Below are 21,210 nucleotides of genomic sequence, written 5' to 3' on the forward strand. Positions count from 1 at the left end.
TAAATTATCTTTTTACTTTATCTCTCTATTGCTTTGGTTTTTGTGCCACTACCTCATTTCCTTTGTAAAATTTTAATTATCACAAAAGTTGTCACATATATGGATGTTCAAATAACACAACTCTTATTTTTATGGTTTTAGTCCCATTTGTATAAATAGAAAACGGTTTCTATGGTTTGTGTTTCATAGTCTGCCCATTATTATTTTTATGTATGCATGCTCTGTAAATCATCATGTATGTTCTATCAAAAAGATATTATGTTTGAACCAAAAAAAATAAAATTATGTATGTGTACTTCACTGAACCTTTTTTCCATGGTAATTTTTTTTTTAATAAGTCAAAATAAAATATATTTTTACAAACAAAACATTGAACCCAATACAACGAGTGTCAAGACTAAACACTTATGGTTTACAAAAGTTACAATGTCGATAGAAGAAAAAAAAAAACAAAGTTATATGCCAAAACCGCAATACAACAGGGAATTAAGTCATCATATATGATAATCGAAAAACAAGAGTAGCATTTCGAACTTTCAACCACCAAAAAGAGAGGAGTTGTATTTTGTTTACTAGTTGCTGCAGCAATTCTTCCTTATTTTTGAAGATTTTATTATTTATTTCTTTCTAAATAACTCAAACATATGAAATTAAGCATAAACTTTTAAGAAGATTTACTAGTATGAGCAAATTGAAGAAAATGGTCCGATAGTCGATATGGATTAACCGCGGTAATGTCAATCCAATGTCGAATAAGATCCAAAAAAGGTAACTGGACAGGGAGCTCCACTGTCTTTGACAATCGGTAAACATTGCTAACTGTGTAACCTTTTCCGTCGTAAGTTTTGTCTTTTATTTTCAAAATCGGTAAACATTGCTAACTGTATAGGCATGGTTTACCTCTGGAGTCTTCCTTAAACTGTGTGTTGTGTGAGGGGATTTTGGAACCGACAAACCATTTGCTTCTTCGCTGTGTGTTTGCTAAAGTGGTGTGGGATGGTTTATTTAAGGGCTACCGGTTAATTTAGCATGCGGCAGTGTGGAGCATTTGGAGGGCGAGAAGCGACCGCATCTTCAATAATTCAGTTCGCGAGGTGGAGGAGATTGTGGAAACTAAGGTTTTGTCCTGGACGGACCTTGACTCGGTTGAAGGTACCGGCTTGTATGTTTTATGATTGGGGATGGAACCCGGGAGATTGTCTCATGCGTTAGTGTTACTGTTTTTGCGCTTAGGAGGTTGAGGCTGGGGTATGCTTTGGTTTGCTGCTTCCTGCTTTCTGGTATGCTGGCTTTTTGGTATATGGCGGCCTCAATTTCTTGACAGTAGCTGCTAGGAGGTTCTGATTATTCGGTTGTTTTCTAGCTTTTCGGTTTTCTGTTTTTGCTGTTTTACGGCAGAAGGGTTTCTGGTATATGAGTACCCTATGTATGGTGGAAGTGCTATCCATGGTGTTCCTAGCTGCGAGTTTTGTTGTGTTACTTGTACACACTCGTCGTAATAAATTTGTTGATTCTAATAAAATAAAATAAAAATGTATTTAGTGCTTTATATCATTTTCTATTTATCGTTTAATTCAACCACTAAATTTACCACAGTTTAGCTAGCTTATCTATGTTATTAGTTATCTTTGTTGTACGCTATGCATTCACCATCAGCAACCAGCTCATCTGATTTATGCAATAAACTCTAACACTGAGTTAACTTACTACATTGCAATGCGGGAAAGTTGACACATTGTCAATTTTTGTCTCTAGAAGACGATTCTTCTGCCCGGGGGGAAAACTCAGCAGCGTCGAGAAACCTCGCTACCCGAACAACCTCAATTCGACGCTGCCCAATCGCTCATTGATGCTTTTAATATTAAATATGAAGTTTGATGTGTTTATTATATGCAATGATACTTAAATTCACAATTATTTCAATATCTATTTATATATTTGCTCAAATGTATAATAGTTGTGGCTAAAAGTATTTTTTGATGTAGTGAGTAACCCTACTAATTAATATTAAACAATTAAAATGATTGATAGTACAAATGTTATTTATACAAAAGGCTATGAATCTTCATCCACCCTGAGATGATGATTCTAAATTCGTGACACTTTGTACCATATAGCATTCCTCCCCTACTAATTGCCAAAAGAGTGAAAAAGACCAAGAATTGGAACCTAAGCAATTAAAAGAAACAGAAATTGAGTTGATTTTCATGCACCATTTTCTTTGGATTCTGCATATAGCTCTTTTATATGCTCAATTTCATCGTAGCTTCCAAGGAATATTGGCGATCGGTCATGTATTTTCTTAGGAACCAAGTCAAGTGCCTGCCAAAAAATTATCATATGAACATGAGATCCATCAGATGTAATATCAAATGACCAATTCAAAGATTAAATAATTGATATAAGGTATAAAGTATGATTCATGATGGTATAAAAAAAATGTATGATTCGTGTTTATTTAAACTTAGATACAGTATACCATATTGAAGATGCAGAGATGCATGAGAGAGTAATAAATTGAAGTGTTGCAACTAAAGAGTTTTGTAGCAATATAAACGAATAGTGCAATGAAAAAGTGTAATACCCTTTGTTTTCCTGTGAAAGCTTGACCTCCTGCTTGCTCCATCAAATATGACATTGGAAAAACTTCATACAGAACCCTGATAATTTACAGTCAAATTTCATATCCATCAGTTATTAGTTTAAACATATCATATAACACAACTCGATCAATTAAAACAGATAAGAATTCGCCAAGCTCTCATCTATGTATGGAGTATTGCAAACAAGACTACATATCCCAATAATTTAGGTCCTCAAACCTGCTATGGACCTAACTCCTGAGTCGGCAAGGAAATGTCCGATTTTAAAATGTCCTTAGGTCTTAGGAGAATTCAGATTACTTTTCTATCGGAGAATCATTTTACTAACTCTCCTAAGACCTAAGGATGCTAGATCAATTGTTAATTACAAATAGACACACCAAAGTATAATAGTCTTACCTTAGCTTTCCATTTGGGCTTTTCTTATCAGCAGGGTACATGAATATACCACCATATAGCAATGTTCTATGGACATCAGCTACCATACTGCATTATGCATTTTTCGTTAGCAAATAAAATGAAGAAACTTGAAGGAAAAACAAGATAAAACTACATAAAGATCAGAATCATATACCTGCCAATATACCTAAGAGACTTTGGTGCTGAACCTTCTTGTGGAAACTTGCAATTTTCTACGTATCTACGAAACAAAGTTCCAAGGATTCATTTGAAAATTAGCTCAATTGTTACATGTTAACTCAAGAATCAGGTCTGAAATAGTACTCGATAACAGAATTTCCAAAGCTTACTTGGCGGTTGGTTCATCCCAGTTTTTAGCATTTCCCTCATTCACAGAATAAATCTTTCCTTTCTTTGGTATCTATGGAAGTAACACGAACGTTACAGCAAATAAAGTTCAGAATTGCCTTAGTAAAAACCTAATAAACTTTATTTTAATTCATTTACCAATTTAGCTGCAAACATAATGCATGTACCTTGATGTTTGGGTGAGTCAATATGAACTCTCCAAGGGAAGGATCAAGTGTGAAACCATTCACTCCATTTCCTGTGCTAAGCACAAACTGCAGTTCCATTTTAAAAATGAAACCAAATTGTGAAATGTAAATATCAAATAGTTAAAAAGAAAAACTTTATAACATTCTATTTGCATAATCGGTGCTAGTTTTACCGTGCAAGAGCTTCCATACATGCAGTAACCAGCTGCTACCAAACTGCTCCCAGGTTGCAATGCATCTTCAACGCTAACTTCAGCTGTATCTTTCACTGTGTAAATACCAAAGATCTATATGCAATAGTGAAAATGCTAGATATTAGTAATGATTTCTATTTTGATGATTTAAAATAATAGAAATTAAGTTTTGGATAAATAAAAAAAGAAAAAATCCTTACAGTTCCTATTGAAACTCCACAATCAATGTTTGAGGAACCATCCAAAGGATCAAACACAACTATGTATCTTCAAAATCAAAAAGAAAATATGTTAATGTCACATGAATATTAATATGATCATGTGTAATTTGACAAATATATAATATTTTGGAACTGACTTGCCACGCTGTGCTGGTGGCACAATGATAGCATCTTCAACCTCTTCTGAAACAAGAAGGCACTGCCAAAGCAAAAAAAAAAAAATTGCATTTTACTATATCAGAGGCAAAACAATGCCAAATAAAATGCATATGAATTAATCGAGTGTGTAGACTTACTGTGCGTCCGCTGCTGATTAAGGCCTTCACAAATACTTCATTAGAAATCACATCCAATTTCTTTTGCTCCTCCCCCTTAAACAGTGGTGAATAATAAAATAGAAATGTTACTATCAATTTCGGAATGTTACATGTACTTATATTAACCTCTTGAAACTTTGTGAAATTTTATTTGATATTTCTCTTTCACCAAGTATTATAAGTTTCTACGTAAATAGAGACACTTAAAGGATGAAAAACAATATGAAAATTCATACTTTCATGATCCAAAAGGTTAAGTGAAAATCATTTCTAAATTATTTCTTCTTTTCCCTAGTGCACGGGAGTAATTGATGAAACTTTATTCTCTAAAATCTTATCTATCGATACGCTTGAAACTTGAGTGTGTGATTCACTTCAACAAATCCAAATATTTTCAAGGAAATTCACAGTTATCCTTATCTCTATTACATCAAGTTTGCATAAACCGGTGGAGGCAAATTGAATTTAAAACTAATTAGTGTGTCCACGCATACTTTAGAATTATTTCAGCAATTATCATCATATACAAAAATTGATTCATGTGAATTTTAACAACTAAGTATATGTTTGGTATCACGGTGGATGTGCCAAAATCACACTGATCTATGGTGATTTTGCGGAAGCTACAAGGTCTAACTTTTAGAAAACCACGGTAGATCACCAAGATTCCGGCACATCATAATGAAACCAAACACACACTAAAAGAGATACAGTTGAAAATACAATATTAAAAGGATATGCAATGTTAATGTAAAATTGTTTTACACTAGCATCCAATCCAATGAAAATTCAATACACATCACCCACTTTTATAAGGATAGTAGAAATTAGTACTATTATATGAGAGAATTTTTTTATTTTTTTTTGAGAGAATTATATGGTATGTCCATTAAACTCATTAAATAAATAATGTTTTTTTTGTCATAATATTATTTCAGATTTAGATGGTATCGCTATCACACAAAAAAGATTTAGATGGTGTGACAAAGTCACATATTAACACGAACACGTAACGTTCTTAAATAAAAGAAAAATATTATAAAAAAAACAAAACTGACTTGAACATTGGTGTCTCCAGCAAGTCCTAGGATTTTTGCCAATCCAGCCTGTCACAGTAAAAAAATTATAAACGTTCAATCAATGGTAAAAATAGAAAACAAAAGTAACTGTGAATTTTGTCTAATAAAAATGAATGACATGAGAGTGTGTACCTTGTTAACAGAAGAACAAACAAATTTGCAGCCAAGAACAATGTGATTGATGAGAATGGTGAAATCCCCACGTGATTCAGCATACTTTGATTGCTCATTCAGAACAAACCTTGTTATTGTCATCAAATCAGTTCTGTTAGCATCTGCTTGGTGATCCATATTTTTTTTGAGATTATGAACAAAGTGTACAAATTAATTCAAAGAAATATTTATCATAAGAAAACAAGTGGTGAATTGGGTTGAGAAATGAGAATATGAATATGAATATTTATATATATATGCTTGTGCGTTTCCTAAGGATCAAGTCAACGACTGAGATGAGATAGGAACACCACATAGATCATGACCTGTTATTATGGATCAATTCATCTCATTACGTCTATCCTACTACACTGTTTACACTTTTCTTTTTTTTTTTTATGTGATTGCACTATTTACTTTGGATTGTTAATATTTTAATTGTTTATTAATTTTTTTCATAACTCAGTTTTAAATTCATTAAAAGATATTGCAATACATTATTATTAGAGTATGGAAATATCTATCTTTTATATTTAGTAAGTTTACACATGCTCTTATGTGGGCACTCAATTACAGCGTCATGTAGACATAAAACAAAAAGACTAATTTACTATCATTTAATCAAATTATAGGATCAATAAGCACTTTTTGTGTTAGAGGAGTAATATGAACCTCAAATTAAAGATAAAGGATCAAAAATATGTTTAAGTCTATTTAGTATGTGTTCGTATTTGTTTAGAAATCACTTTGATAGTTGAGAAATAATTGTTATAATTTGATAATTAATATGTATATAAATATATATACAAGAAGTAACTTCTAATCGTTGCTAAATATATAATTAAAAAAAGTATATCGTTATCAAATCGTTCTCAATAATTGAAGTAACTTCTAAATAAATATTTTTTTTTAATGTCTAAATACAAATGAATACATACTAAATATAAAAGATCGGAGTATTTTTACATGAACTATCTATTGAAATTATTAAATGTTTTTTCTATTTTTTTAAATTTTTTTATGCAGTCTTTCTTTTTAATTACGAATAATTATTTATAGATTTTTCTAAATAACACCTTAAAATGGTCTTTTCATGTGCATTTATTGAAAGTGGTTCGATATCCTCATCATTCTTCTATTTGCTTGGCATTGGATTGTTTGGTTTAAAAGAGTTGTTTTGCTTGTTCCGTGTTGACGGTCGGTCCAATCATCAGTTTGATAATATTTGATTAGTGTTCATTCTATGATCTACTTGTATTGTTTTAATTGTTTGTATGTTTGGGGTGACCTACAGACTTCTTTCAACTTATTGTTTAGATTCAATTTATACTCTTTTGTACTTCTTTTTATATATTATTAATTTTTGAAGAAGTCTGACTAACTCATTGAAATTAACATTAAAGATAAACGAATCTAAAACATTGAGATGAACACACTCCAAAATCCAACACAACACTACTTGTTGAATCTAAATAGGTTTTTAATATATTGTTATGAGTATGCATGCAACTGGTTATTGTTATATAAATGTGTCAATTTAATTAGGATGGCTATTAAACATTTTTTGTGGATGTTAATACTGTTATATAAAAGTATTGAAACTCAAATTACAGACTTTTCTCGAAAAATATTATAATCTATCACAATCTTACGTAAATTTTAAAATCCAATACACATGGTTTTTTTAATTACTATAAAATTTGTCCCTAAAAAAAATTATAAAATTTGTCTTTCGTGCTATCACAATGAAAGTGAAGTAATCATAGATTTTAGACTACTACGACTTTTCGTACGGTTCCAAGCCAATGACCCAGACACTTTTGAAAGAGAAGAATAATCCTATCTTCAATATCAGTTATAAACTCAGTAATATAAATTACATTATATAATACTAGTATTTATTGGTGAAATGTCTACTAATCAACCTAGATTATTCGCACTTCAATTCACGTAAAATTTTAACTATTAAACTAGTTGAAAAAAAAAAATACGTATTCATCTTCATATTCAAACACATTAACTATAATATTCGCAATGTGCTCATGGAAGTTTGTTAATATTAATGTCTTAGAGGTGTACTCCCTCCGTTCCAAAATATAAGAAAAAAAACTCATTTTCTTTGTCTTAAAGATTTCACAGGACATTTTTATTAGAATAAAGTCTTGGGGTATTCTATAAAAAAATTATTGAATCCGAGTAAGTCTTATTGTAATAGAACTAACAACATATTTTTTTAAATATAATGGATGGATTTTTCTATCATGTGTGAATTGCATATGTTAAGAAAAATCAAAATAGTAACTTTGTTTTGGAATTTGTGCATTTTACATAAAATTTGTTTTTTAGTAATAAAATATTACTTTTTTTGACAAAATAAATTACTACTTTTAGTTAGTTTAACATGTGCAACATTCTACATGTTAGACAAATCCATGATGTATATATATCTATTGGTATTCAATCAATATTTTTTACAACTTAAAAAAAGTTCAATGCTATATATGTATAGATTATTCTCTAAACAAGATTTTACATGATTTTGGTTTATTAGTGAACTTTTCATGATAATATGTTTTGTCTTATAACACAATCTCTAACACACACGATCAAACTTACGTTTTTTTGGTTGATTGAAATTCATACGAATAAATTTTGGTAGAATCTATATAAATTTTAATCAATAAAGAAAATAGTGTGGTGAAATATGTGTGACGGAGAGTATGTTGCTAACACTCATTGTCATCTTTCTTTTATAATTTTTTGGTAATATATATATATACACACACACATACTTAAGTTGGCGTCTTCATCTTATTAATAAACTTCCGTGAACATGTCCCTTTGAGTTTATCTCATTTAATAAAGGATAATGTATATGTGTGTGTGTATGTGTTTGTTTGTTTGTGTGGTACAGGGGTTGGGGTTCGAACTCATACATTCCACTTATTTATTTTTAAGGTGAATTTCTCTAATTGTTATGTTAAAAAAAAGTTTCATTATTATGTTATGAATATTATAATAATCTAATCGTCATAATAGTATAATTGAATATGGAGCGTTAACTAATGTAGGTGGATTAGTAGATATTTCACCAATAAGTACTAGTTTTATTTTTTATTTTTTTGACAAAAAGTACTTGTTTTATTAGAGTTTATTACATAGCCTGCTCATATATATATTGGCCGTCGAAAAAACGATGGGATTTTTTTTTCTTGGCTTAATACATTATTGTTCATTTAACTTATTTTCGGTTTTCAATTTTATCCCTTGACTATTAAACATTTTAAATTGATCATTTATCTTCTTTTCATTATTCGATGTGGTTCTATTTTATTCATTTTAATAGTTGAGGGACCAAATTAAAAACTGAAAAATAAATTAAGGGACCAAATAATATATTACGTTTTTTTTTTTTGGGTTATTGGCTTGGAACCGTACAAAAAGCTGTACAACTCTCTAAAATCTATGATTAGTTCACTTTCATTCTGCCGCATGACAGACAATTTTTGCATAAAAAAATACTGTGAATTTTAAAAGGTTGTATGAAGCGTTCATGTGTGATGTGATAATGAGAAGGTGGAAAGCAAGTTAGGAAGAATGCATTTTAAAAAATAATCAAAACAAAATTTTGTCATTTTAATTTATTTTTTTCAAAATTTTGTTTTCAAATATTTTAAAAGAAGAGGGTAAATATTTTCTTATATTTATTAGATTTTTTTAGATGCACTTATTTTATATTTTTTAAGAAACTAAGCTAAATATATTAGAGAAACAAACAGTCTCTCAAGCATAAGGTATGTCTAAGAAATCTGAATAATGTTAGTTACAAGACAGTAAGGCTAGGAACAGTCAAAGAAACAGAAGCAGACATTACAAAGCAGTCTGTAAACAAACTAAAGGATTTTTCCTCCAATAGGGATAGTCAAAATCGAGCATGATGTAATTCGCTTTCAACCACCAATACATTTGGAGTTTAACCCTTTCAAAGAGAGCTTCAAGATGATCAAAGTGATTATGAAAAAATTCTCCTGTTTCTATCTTTCCAAATGAAGAATAAAACCGAAATCCAAATAACAGTAAATCTTGTCCTAGAGTTTTTTGAAAAACCTCCAAGAGCACAAAATTGGGTAGCATGTGAGTGTAAATTACCATGCAAAGTTGTAACAATACCAAGCCACTGAGAAATCAAGAGCCAAAGGCGGCCATAATGAGCACAGTGAAAAAACAGATGGTCCCTTTCCTCTTCTTTACCACACAAAGTCTCGCAAGGCATAAGAGTAGGGTCAAGGGCATTTCTTTTACACAAATTATCTTTTGTAGCAAGTCTATTCAGAAAGAGACGCAAAACAAATATGTTAACCTTCAACGGAACCGCTTTTAACCATAAAAATTGATTAAAATCTTCAGAAATGTTAGTGTCCACCGCCGTTAAGTACGAATAAGCCGATTGCACCGAATAGGTTTTGGTCGGATGGAGTTTCCACAACCACCTATCTGAGACATCAACCTGCAAAACAGGGTTAGCCAACCGCCCCACACACTCCCCCACCAATCCTTCCTCCCACGCGAATAATCTCCGCCTCCACTGCCACGCACCCCCTTCAACCCTCCATCCTAACATAAACATCTCCCTCACCGTGATTAATTTGTAATTTGACAACTCAAATAGCCTAGAAAAAGACACAACTAACGGGACGTCATCCAACCACGGATCCTCCCAAAACAAAGTGTGACACCCATCTCCCACCTTCCGCACAATATTGTCCAACAACCACCTAGTATCCGCCAACCCCACACCAGATCAAATTTGGTTTATGTGACGCCACCAAATCGATCCCACCCCCTCACTAAACCGCACCCTCCCTCCAACCTCTCCATACTTCGCACGAAGCACCACATTCCACAAACTCTCCCTGTCCTCCAACATCCTCCACACCCATTTTCCCAATAAAGAAATATTAAATTTCCGCAACCTTTTCACCTCCAAACCTCCGTTCTCCCTTTTCAAATAGTATCCCATTTAATCCAAGACAATTTCCTAACATCCTCACTACCCCCAGAAAAAATTAATAAATAAAGAGTCAAGGCACTTATTTTTATTAGTTCAACTGAAAATGAAAATATCAAACATGGAAAACAAATGAGCTCTGATATTTCAACTTCCTGAATTTTAAGCAAATAAAAGAAATTTTAACAATATATTTTATAACATAATATGCAAATGAATTCTACAAAATTAAAGGACTTACATAAAGTTTCTAGAACTCGTGAATTTCAACAAATAATGGACCGGTATGAAAAACAAAACAAAAAAAGACCATGTCTTTTATAAAATAGAAAAAACTACTACCTCCGTTTCTTTTTAATTGTTACATTTTGATATTTTACACAAACCAAGAGAATCAACAATTGATACTACTTTTGACGCAATAAACTATAATTTTACCATAATGATCTTTTAACATTGAGCTAACACCTAAGGTGTAACTTAGAACTATGTGAAATATGTATAGTCTACATTTACAATGCATGAAACAAACACCCCAAATAATTTAAATTACTACAACTGCTTATAATCAAAATCATTACAACTGTGCACATAAAATAAATACCCTTTGTCATGCTAATTTCTTACATAAAATTTTACAGCCTTCTCGATGTGAATATCTCTATACAAATTTTAGTGAGTTAATATCTATCGAACCCTCACCGCATGTACCTACCCAGTAAAGTATATAACTTTGACTATCCATTCCACTTATTTATGAACATTAGTGAGGGGGCTTCAGTAATTTGCTCGATTTGGTGTAAAATGAATGTAATTAAAGATCGTACCGTATACTACTAAACTCCATTCCTTATTATAATTATAAAACTCCTTAAATAATGCCACTAAATATAAGTATATTTCATCCCCGTGAGCTTAGCTCAGTTGGTAGGGATATTGCATGTTATATGTAGGATCGGGGGTTTGAACCCGGACACCCCGCTTCTCCACAATTAAATTGTGTGAGCTCTAGCCACTAGGCTACTTGACCAAAAAAAAAATATATATATATATATATTTATATATATAAGTATATTCTTGGATATATATTTTTTCAAATAAATAGTCAATCCTAGTTTTTTTTTTCATCCAACATCTTCCATTTTTTTTCATCCAAAGCCTAAGCGTTTTTAAAGAGTGAAATGCAAAAGATGAGTTTATGTGAGAAGAGAAAGTGAAAATTGTGTGTTTAGAAACAGTGTTATGCTCCAAGTATAGTTTTTGGAAGAAAAAAAGTGAATGAAGTGGTTAAAAAAGAGAGGAATAAGGAGTGAAACGATTCAATTCAGTGTGAAACAATTCACACCTTACCTCAAAGTGAAATGATTCATACCTTGGAGTGAAACAATTCACTCAAATAATAACCTGAAAGTTCCAACAATAAATGCAATGAATATATTCACCTTTTTCTTACATACAATATGAAATTTCAACAAGGACTGTGAAGTTCAAATTTTTAGTCACCTAGTTAAACTTAAACCTACCGTCCATCACAGCGTGTGATTAGTCTCTACAATTGTCCCCAATGATATCTGATTAACATCATAACTTTAAACACAATTGTAAAAATACTTCATAAATTTTAGATTTTGTTTAGAAAATTCAAAACTTTCTTTTAAAAGTATTAAATAGCAAGAGGGTGATATTCATGAAAAAAAAATTGAAAACCTAGTAACATTTTGAAAGTTAAAAAGGCCAAAACAGTTAAGATAAATGGCCACAAATTATTTTTGCCTTTACTAGTATTAATTTACTACTATAATTTATTATATTGATATCCTATTTTATGTTTTAAACACAATTAAAATAACATAGAGAATACTTATTAATTCATAATAACATGATACAACTAAAATTTTGTTCAAATCTTGATTTTACTTTTAAGCAAATCAAACAAGCCCTATAGCCCATCACCTCATCCAAATAGATTAAGGATTAATCATACAAAAAAACTGAAATTGCACAGCAAACCTGAAAACCAACTAAGCATAAAATAAATATAAACAGAAATGACTCAAAATTCCCTGTCTGGGAGAAATAGATACTGAAACTCACCCTCCTCCTAACTAGAGGCACCTAAATTCATGACCAGCATGAAAAACAAATAAAAGAAAATCAAACCAAACAGAACCTACAAAGTTCAATACCATCCCGCCAATTGCATAAAAATAGTCTGGCTTCCAAGGACCTAAAGAAGAAACATATAGCATATTCAACTTACAAATCCATTCATTAAACTAGATATATTTCTATTAAAAACCCAAAGCATCAAATAATAAGTCAACCAAACTTGACTGAAATATGGCACAAGACTGAGAATTTGATCACAACTCATTGGAACTTGACCCAACTCAGAAGCACTTTCGGTGAACAATAGCTGGCCCAGATTCATCATATTCACCCTTGGAGATCCACATCTGCATAGAAGAAAACAAAGAAATCATCCCATGAATCCCATAAAATGGCCCATTCTATTATGACAATTGGAAAAGAAAAAACAAATTGGAAAAACAATTGAGAAAGCGTGAGTTCATACCTGTTGAAAGGTACTGAGTGATGCCAAGATAGACCCACCAATCCAGACACTGTACTTCCTCTCAGGAGGTGCAACCACCTTGATTTTCATGCTACTTGGAGCAAGAGCACTGATTTCCTTGCTCATACGGTCAGCAATTCCAGGAAACATGGTAGAACCTCCACTAAGCACAATATTTCCATATAGATCCTTCCTAATATCAACATCACACTTCATGATGGAGTTGTATGTAGTTTCATGGATTCCAGTAGCTTCCATACCAATTAGAGAAGGCTGGAAGAGTACTTCGGGGCAACGGAATCTCTCGGAACCTATTGTTATGACCTGTCCATCAGGCAACTCGTAGCTCTTCTCCACGGCAGAACTACTCTTGGTAGTCTCCATTTCTTGTTCAAAATCAAGGGCCACATATGCTAGTTTCTCTTTGACATCACGGACAATTTCCTTCTCAGCTGAGGTACTGAAGGAGTATCCTCTCTCAGTGAGAATTTTCACCAAGTACTCTGTTAAATCACGCCCAGCAAGATCCAACCGAAGAATTGCATGGGGAAGAGCATACCCTTCGTATATGGGCACTGTGTGACTCACACCATCACCAGAATCAAGCACAATACCTACATAACAAACAATTCAAACCATGAAGGAAATAGCGTTACAAGCTAGTCCTAAGAAATCATTATAAAATTTCATGTATTATCATCCTTGTAGATTTGTTATTATGCAAGGTGAATATAATTCAATTAAGCATGCACAAACAAAACCAATACATATAGAATTGTTTGTGCATGCTTAATTGAAGATTGCAACATTTTATCAGATCAGCATATAGAATTTCAAGTTACACCCAACTAACCAAAGTTTCAAGACATGTACAAGTTGAAGATAGCAACATTTTAATCAAACTGCATATAGAATTTCAGGTTACAACCAGCTAACCTAAGTTTAAAGACGTGTACATGTAAAGTTGAAGCTGCAACATTTCATTAAGATTTGAACTTAGTCAACTCAGCATTATAAAGCAATAAATTAAGTGAACTAATACAATTGAAGACACATGATCACAAAATAGTAAAACTAAAATCATCCACAAAAACAAACCTGTGGTACGTCCACTGGCATACAGAGATAAGACAGCCTGGATAGCAACATACATTGCAGGCACATTGAAAGTCTCGAACATAATCTGGGTCATCTTTTCTCTATTGGCTTTAGGATTGAGTGGAGCCTCAGTAAGAAGCACAGGGTGTTCTTCGGGAGCAACACGAAGCTCATTATAAAATGTGTGATGCCAAATCTTTTCCATATCGTCCCAGTTACTAACTATACCATGCTCTATAGGATACTTCAACGTGAGGATACCCCTCTTAGACTGAGCTTCATCACCTACATAAGCATCCTTCTGACCCATCCCAACCATTACACCGGTATGACGAGGTCGCCCAATAATACTGGGGAACACGGCCCTAGGAGCATCATCGCCTGCAAAACCAGCCTGCAAACAAACATAGTACAAGATAAACAATACAGATTAAACAACTATCCTTTATCCTTTAAATTCAGATATAAAAGCGCAGACAAAAAACTCATGTAATACAATAACAATCATGCACGCAACAAGAAATCAACTTTGCAGATCATATACACTAACCTTGACCATTCCAGTTCCATTGTCAACAACAAGAGGTTGAATGTCCTCAGCATCAGCCATCTTTCAAAACCTATACATACAACAGAAAGAACAAAAAAAAAAAAAAAAAAAAAAAGATCAATTACTACGCACGCAACGTGATTTCATAATCCTTCAAACACGAAATTATGTAAAAAAAAAATCGTCATTTTCATGCATATGCAATGTAAATAATTTCAACAAAATTAACAGATCGGAAACATGCATATGAAGGTGTTAATTAAGAACATCATCTGCATAATTAACAAAATCGACAGATCACAAAATCAAACAAAATCAGCTTACAACAAAATTAAACAGCTTACAAATCGAAATGAAAAAGAATCAAAAATCAAATCCAGATGCATCAAAAAGCAGCTTACAACAAAATTAAGCAAAATATTCAAATCTGCACAGTCGAAATTAACAGCTACAGAGTAGATCTAGATCAGTAACAGCAACTAAAGTCAGAAAAATCTCGATCTAGAATTTACCGATCCAGAAACAAAAAAGACTAAGTAAACGAAAAAATCGATTAAAAAAGCGAATCGAAGAATCGATTATCGAAAAGCACCTTGTTAGAAGGAAAAAGCGCTAGGAATTGCAGCGGAGAGCGGTGGAGAAGCGAGCGAGGAGTGGGAAGTGTTACAGGAAAGTGTGTCAGAGAGAACAAGGTTTATATATGAAGAGTGAGGTAAATGAGAGTCAAATGAAACTCAAATGCAAATGAATTTGGACAATGCCGAATATTGCGTTTGGTTTTCGGATAAACCCCTATCCCGAAAACAAAGGGAAAGAAAATTACACCCTACTGGCTACTACCAGTGTAGAAAATACCATTATAGAGTAATTAATTTTTATTTTTTTTACTGAAAATGTTAGTAGTTACTACTTAATAAAGTACTTTGTTATATTAATATTATTTGATCCAATCAAATTTTATTAATTTGAGTTTGATTAAAAACTCATATTTTTTAAGTCAAACTGAACAAACTTAAATATGATGATGAGTTTGTTGGTTTGGATCGAATGATTGAGTCCATTAGAAATAATTTTTGAAAAATATATCTTTAAGTATTTTTTTTTAATGACGTATGGTAGTTGTTAAATTAGTATTTTCCAGAGGTTAATTAAATGATATTGTTTTACATGAAAATTTTGACAATTAAACTAAATTCAACAATTTAAATTTTTCTACACTTAAATTGAATTGAAACAACTTTAAATCAACAGGAAAAAAATATTAAACTATATTAACAAAAAAAATTAAAAAATACTTTTGAGTTCATGGATTTATAAAATTGGAATCATAAACTCAATATTGAAAAAGGACTGCTACATATTTGAATGAATTGATTCATGTTGTATATGAATTTGAACATATTCAATTTAAACGCAATACTGAGGCACACACCAAAATATATTTAATTATTTAAATATGTATAATTATTTTTTCTACCTTTATAAAATATGTGAATATATTCATTATTATGTTCAAATAGTTGTGACTATTCAAAAGAGTTTTCATTTTCCTTAAAAAAAATAAAAAAAAAGTCTTCATTTTATGAAACCAAACAGCGGATAGTAAGCCCTTGTAACATTTTTCTTCTGAGCAAACCGAATAATTGGACTGGTTAAGGGTCTACGGAAATTCTCAGCCATCCATTCCTTTTAAAGGGTGCTTTCCATTTGTTGCCACATCATCATAGACGGCTATGATGTTCTTGTCGGCCCTAAAAGTGCCGACCAATTATCGAAAGTGTTGTTGTCCCTATTGGATCCACCTCCTCTCTATCAATTGATCTACCAAACAATCAATGCACCCATGGAATTATTCAATATTAATATTGAAAATTTGAAATATAGTTTAAGCGTGTGTTTGGTCGTGCAAATGAGATAATTGATTTTGATAAAATGGATTATGGATAAAAATAATTTTGATTAAGGATAATTTGTAAATGATTTGAATTGTAAATTTACGTGTAAAAATCAATATTAAAAGCAAAAGTTTCTTCAAAAGAAATATTAAAATTAAAAGTTATAAATAAATTCTAAAAGCATAATCAATTCCACTGGACAACAATAAACTCTCTAAAATCAATTCAGATCAATTTATAAGTGAAACTAAGCATACACATGTTAGCAAGAAAAATTGGATTAATGTGTTAAGAAATTCAACAAACGGGGATGGAAAAAGACCGCAGGTAAAGAAAAATGAAAAGTGGAAGGAATAACAAAAGCGTTGAATTTAAAAAATGTGTTTCCAAGTTCCACTCAAAAGCAAAATCAAAGTACCGCGTAAAATTACTACAATTCTTAAAGATAGATAAATTTTGAGAAAGTCACATGAGTTTGACTCAATTGGTATAAATATCGTATAATATATGCATGGATTGAGGTTTAAATCTAGACACCTTACAAATCAAAATTGTTGTCTATGCTATTAAAATGAACAATATAAAAAAATTGTTTGTTTAGAATACAAATTTTATTGTTACTAATAATGACAACAATCTAAAACTTTGTCTATGCTATTAAGGAGAACAATTAAAAATGGGCCTTTGGCCCTCTTTTGTACCAAAAAAAATAAATTAAAAACTACAGTCTTTGACTTTTTTTTATCATATTAACATGAAACAATTATTTATACGTAGCATGAATCAAAGTAAATGTCAAACCAAACTCATGATCACTTTCATAATGCATATTGACAATTTGGCTTTACCTTACATCAGATAAGCAATTAACTATGAATTACTTCTATTAACCAAACCACATCCTTATCGGTAAGTTGGGCTTCTCTTTTAGAGAAGCTCTATATAACTCTAGCAAAGTCGATCCAATATAGAATAGGAGTACTTAGTATCATAATGCATATTTGCAGCATCATTTAATTCAAATCTCATTCCCTTTACATTAATGGCAATAATAACTCTGACAAAGTGACCAATCCTAAGAATTGGCACATCTTCAAACAATCAATCAGAATGAACTAACTGATTCCTGCTTGAACTTTTATCTTTCATATCATGATTCCATCTTAGGCTTGAGCACTGACTTGTGCTTGAAGCGAAAATCCACTGTCAATATCTCCTCTTCTACTTCTTCGATTTCCGATTTGGAGGGATTAAGAGGGGAGATGTTAAGAGTGGATTTTCAGAATACATTCCCAAGACAACCTCAATGCAGATCCAATCATCTCAGTAAGTTAACAACCTTGTATACAACAACATTTTTATCTTTTGAAAGCGGATATTATAAGGCGCATTACGAAGAGGAACATAAACTATGAATGAACTAGAATTGAAAAGAATGGAAATAGCTTGAGCAAACAGAGAGTACTAATAGAAATTGTAACTTGATTAGACACAATTATGAAGAGGAACATAAACTTTGCAATGATAACACGCTCTTCATGATCAGAATGAAGATGCTAGAAGTTTTAGGAGAGATTTGACCCATTGTAGTCCTATCAGCCTCAAGAGACTACTCTCTGCATTTACGCGCATATGATACCAAGTTACAAAAAAGGTCAATATTTTTTTATTTAACAAAATAAAAATGAAAAGGTACTTGTTTTTCAGGATTTTGTTTTAATAATTAGTCTTAAACTATTATTAATTTGTTATAACCCCACTATATTTTCATATTCTTTGTGGGTTATGTCGCAATAGCTTTAGCTCATTGTAAAAATGAAACAAATAATATCATTTCACTCTATCATGAAAGAAATGAATAGAAATAATGCTCTTGCATTTTTTATTTTTTTTAGGATTAAAGAGAAAATTTTGAATTGAGACACAAAACTCATTTGCAACACAGAGCTATACACTAGGGCTACTAATCAAGTCAACATAACTGCTTAAGTACTTATTTGGTTTGACGGTCAGCTTAAGTACCTATTCAGTTTGGTGGTGGGACAGCAAAATGTGCGTCTGAAAGAGTAACATTCGTGGAAATAAAGAAGCTTGGTTTCCTAGCTGCCACGGTAACACGATTTTTTGCCGCAGTTTTGAAAAGGCAAAGCCACTCCAAACACACACCAAGTTAAACAAAGTTGGAAAATAAGTAAAACATAAAGATCATATTGTTTTGATGGCTCCCGTTTCATTTTGTGAGGCTTCCAGGTGTTGGAGTGTGTGATTTTCTACTAACATGAATCAAGTATTTATATGTTGTATGAATCAAGTACATTTATATTTAGTATGAATCAAATTAAGTGTCAAACCATACTCAAATCATTTTCATAATGCATATCAACAATTTGGCATTGCCTTACATCAGACAAACAACTAGGAATTACTCCCGTTAACCAAAATACATCCTTATTAGTAAGTTGAACTTCTCTTTTAAAGAAGCTCTATATAACCCTATCAAAGTTGAGCCAATATAGAATAGGAGTACCTACTACTTTATCATAATACATTATTGCGGCACCATTTAATTCAAATTTTATTCCTAATAATTCAAACAAAGTGACCAATCCTAAGAATTGACACGTCTTCAAATAACCAACCAGAAGGAAATAGCTTATCCATGTCCCACCTTGTATCTTTCATATTATTATTCCATCTTAGGCTTGCAATTTTGAATTCTTTCAGTGTAGGACAACTTTACCTTATCTGCAACAAACTTCCGATCCTAATCTCTGCCACGATGCAAATGATGTGAGTAGTTTAAGAAAGAGAATAGCATTGTTGAGACAATCACAAGTCTAGCATATAGAAAACATAGAAGGATAATGTACCAAAATAAAAACCATCTACTTCTAATACTGATTTCATGGATAGGGGTAACTAGCTAACAATATTCTGAATGAAGTGTTTCAGTTCAAATTGCACCAACAACTAGACATTCATGGAAAAATATAGTTCAAATTGCACCAACCAGGTCAACCAAATTGGTAATCAATCAATCTATTACATTGCATCAGAAAGAACAAACAAGTTAACAAGAGAACCAATTCAAAAGCAAGTTCATACCATAATGAACGGGAACGTATACAGTTTCTAAAATCATAAACAAATTAATCATCACAACCTAAAATCTGCAAATATGAGATTCTAGCTTATGTTAGGGTGAAACATGAATCTGAAATTGAGAATCACAAATCATGAGTATATTCAATTAAAACCACAAATTGCAAATCACTAATGATGTGTGATTCAGATCAGAGAAACCCCGAAGGATTTTTTGAACATTTGCAAATCACAAATGAGTAGTTGAAAATTTCCATACATTATGAGACTTATAACCATCACCAAGGTAGCCAATACCATCTAGATCAACAGAAAATAAAAATGATGTTGTATCCGAGGGAGGTTTACTGTCATGAATATCAGATTAACTGTGATATGATAAACTCGAGAATATATTCTCTAGTTCATCATGTTATGTTCTCGGATTTATCATATATCTTTTGAAAGGCGCATATGTGATTCCTTATGCTTGGCCAAGAACATCATCATCTACAGGTCTAGAGATTGGTATTAAAGAATTATGACGGCAACCCTATTTTCAAGTTTGAAACAAAAGTGTATGATCAATGTCTATATATATACACCGTGTGTTCGTTTTTTTAGGGAGCTTTATAAGGGGGTTGCTGATGTTATGTTAGGTGAGGAGGCGGGTGTTTGTTGGGGGTGATTTCTTCTGGAGGTTGCCTCTATTACTCGGGTCCTTGTTTCGTCGTCACTAGCTCTTGTTTGCGTTTTTGGGGTTGTTAAAGTGTTTATGGTGTTTGGAGGGAGCCGATCTCATTGAGCTAAGCCTTTTCCTTTGGATATGTTTGTTGTTTGCACCACCATCTATCATGTCGTTTGTCTTACTGTTTGTATGCTGGTTCCCGATGGGTCGGTTAATTTTGCTTCGAGATCGGGAGTCGATGTCTAGCTGCATTCTTGTTTTGGCTTAATTTGATGTTTCTCTGGTATACCAAAGGTGAGGGGTGCCCTTCTGATTTAGTCCTAAAGTCTGGTGGGCCGATCACTTTTGATTCGAGATCGGAAGTCAGTTCTTTGGCTCAAGTTTGGTTTTGGGATTTTTATGGTTTCTTTCAGTGGATCGGAGGTCGAGAGTTGGTGGAAGCTGAATAATCTTTTCGGATAGGAGCTTTTCGAATGTGGCTCTGCTTTGGTGTTGAGGATTGAAGTTTATTTTTAAAGGGTATTTCTTGGGGCGAGTAGTGACGATGGGTGGTTGGATATCGTTTTTATAGAGGTCGTTTCCGAGAAGGAATTTGTTTTAGGTGGTGATGTGTATTTTTATGGGTGTTTATTCTTGGGTGTTTCGCCTTTGTACGACGCCTTTAATTTGTATTCTCAATTTCACCGGCCTCTTTCGTCTTGAACAGAGATTTGATTGTTAAATAAAATTTGTTGTTTAAAAAAAATGTCTATATAAACACACTGTTGCTACAACCTTGGCCTTTATTTTTTT

General features: G+C 32.2%; 2 protein-coding genes across 2 annotated transcripts; both read right to left on the reverse strand.

The window, feature by feature from the left end:
* Positions 1 to 1,957: 1,957 nt before the first annotated feature.
* Positions 1,958 to 5,761, reverse strand: LOC11430747 (fructose-1,6-bisphosphatase, cytosolic). The gene is made up of 12 exons (XM_003593073.4): positions 5,503 to 5,761; positions 5,350 to 5,397; positions 4,271 to 4,345; positions 4,112 to 4,173; positions 3,954 to 4,020; positions 3,733 to 3,846; positions 3,539 to 3,625; positions 3,353 to 3,423; positions 3,178 to 3,243; positions 3,003 to 3,089; positions 2,585 to 2,660; positions 1,958 to 2,322 (listed from the first exon to the last, which is right to left on the reverse strand). Exons 1-12 carry the CDS (start codon positions 5,659 to 5,661, stop codon positions 2,206 to 2,208), a joined length of 1,029 nt encoding a protein of 342 aa, XP_003593121.1. The 5' UTR covers positions 5,662 to 5,761; the 3' UTR covers positions 1,958 to 2,205.
* Positions 5,762 to 12,448: 6,687 nt separating this feature from the next.
* LOC11428527 (actin-101) lies at positions 12,449 to 15,499 on the reverse strand. The gene is made up of 5 exons (XM_003593074.4): positions 15,347 to 15,499; positions 14,755 to 14,824; positions 14,205 to 14,598; positions 13,107 to 13,720; positions 12,449 to 12,987 (listed from the first exon to the last, which is right to left on the reverse strand). Exons 2-5 carry the CDS (start codon positions 14,812 to 14,814, stop codon positions 12,922 to 12,924), a joined length of 1,134 nt encoding a protein of 377 aa, XP_003593122.1. The 5' UTR covers positions 14,815 to 14,824; positions 15,347 to 15,499; the 3' UTR covers positions 12,449 to 12,921.
* Positions 15,500 to 21,210: the final 5,711 nt, after the last annotated feature.

This window comes from Medicago truncatula, chromosome 2 (genome assembly GCF_003473485.1).
Source record: "Medicago truncatula cultivar Jemalong A17 chromosome 2, MtrunA17r5.0-ANR, whole genome shotgun sequence".
Lineage (NCBI taxonomy): Eukaryota > Viridiplantae > Streptophyta > Magnoliopsida > Fabales > Fabaceae > Medicago > Medicago truncatula.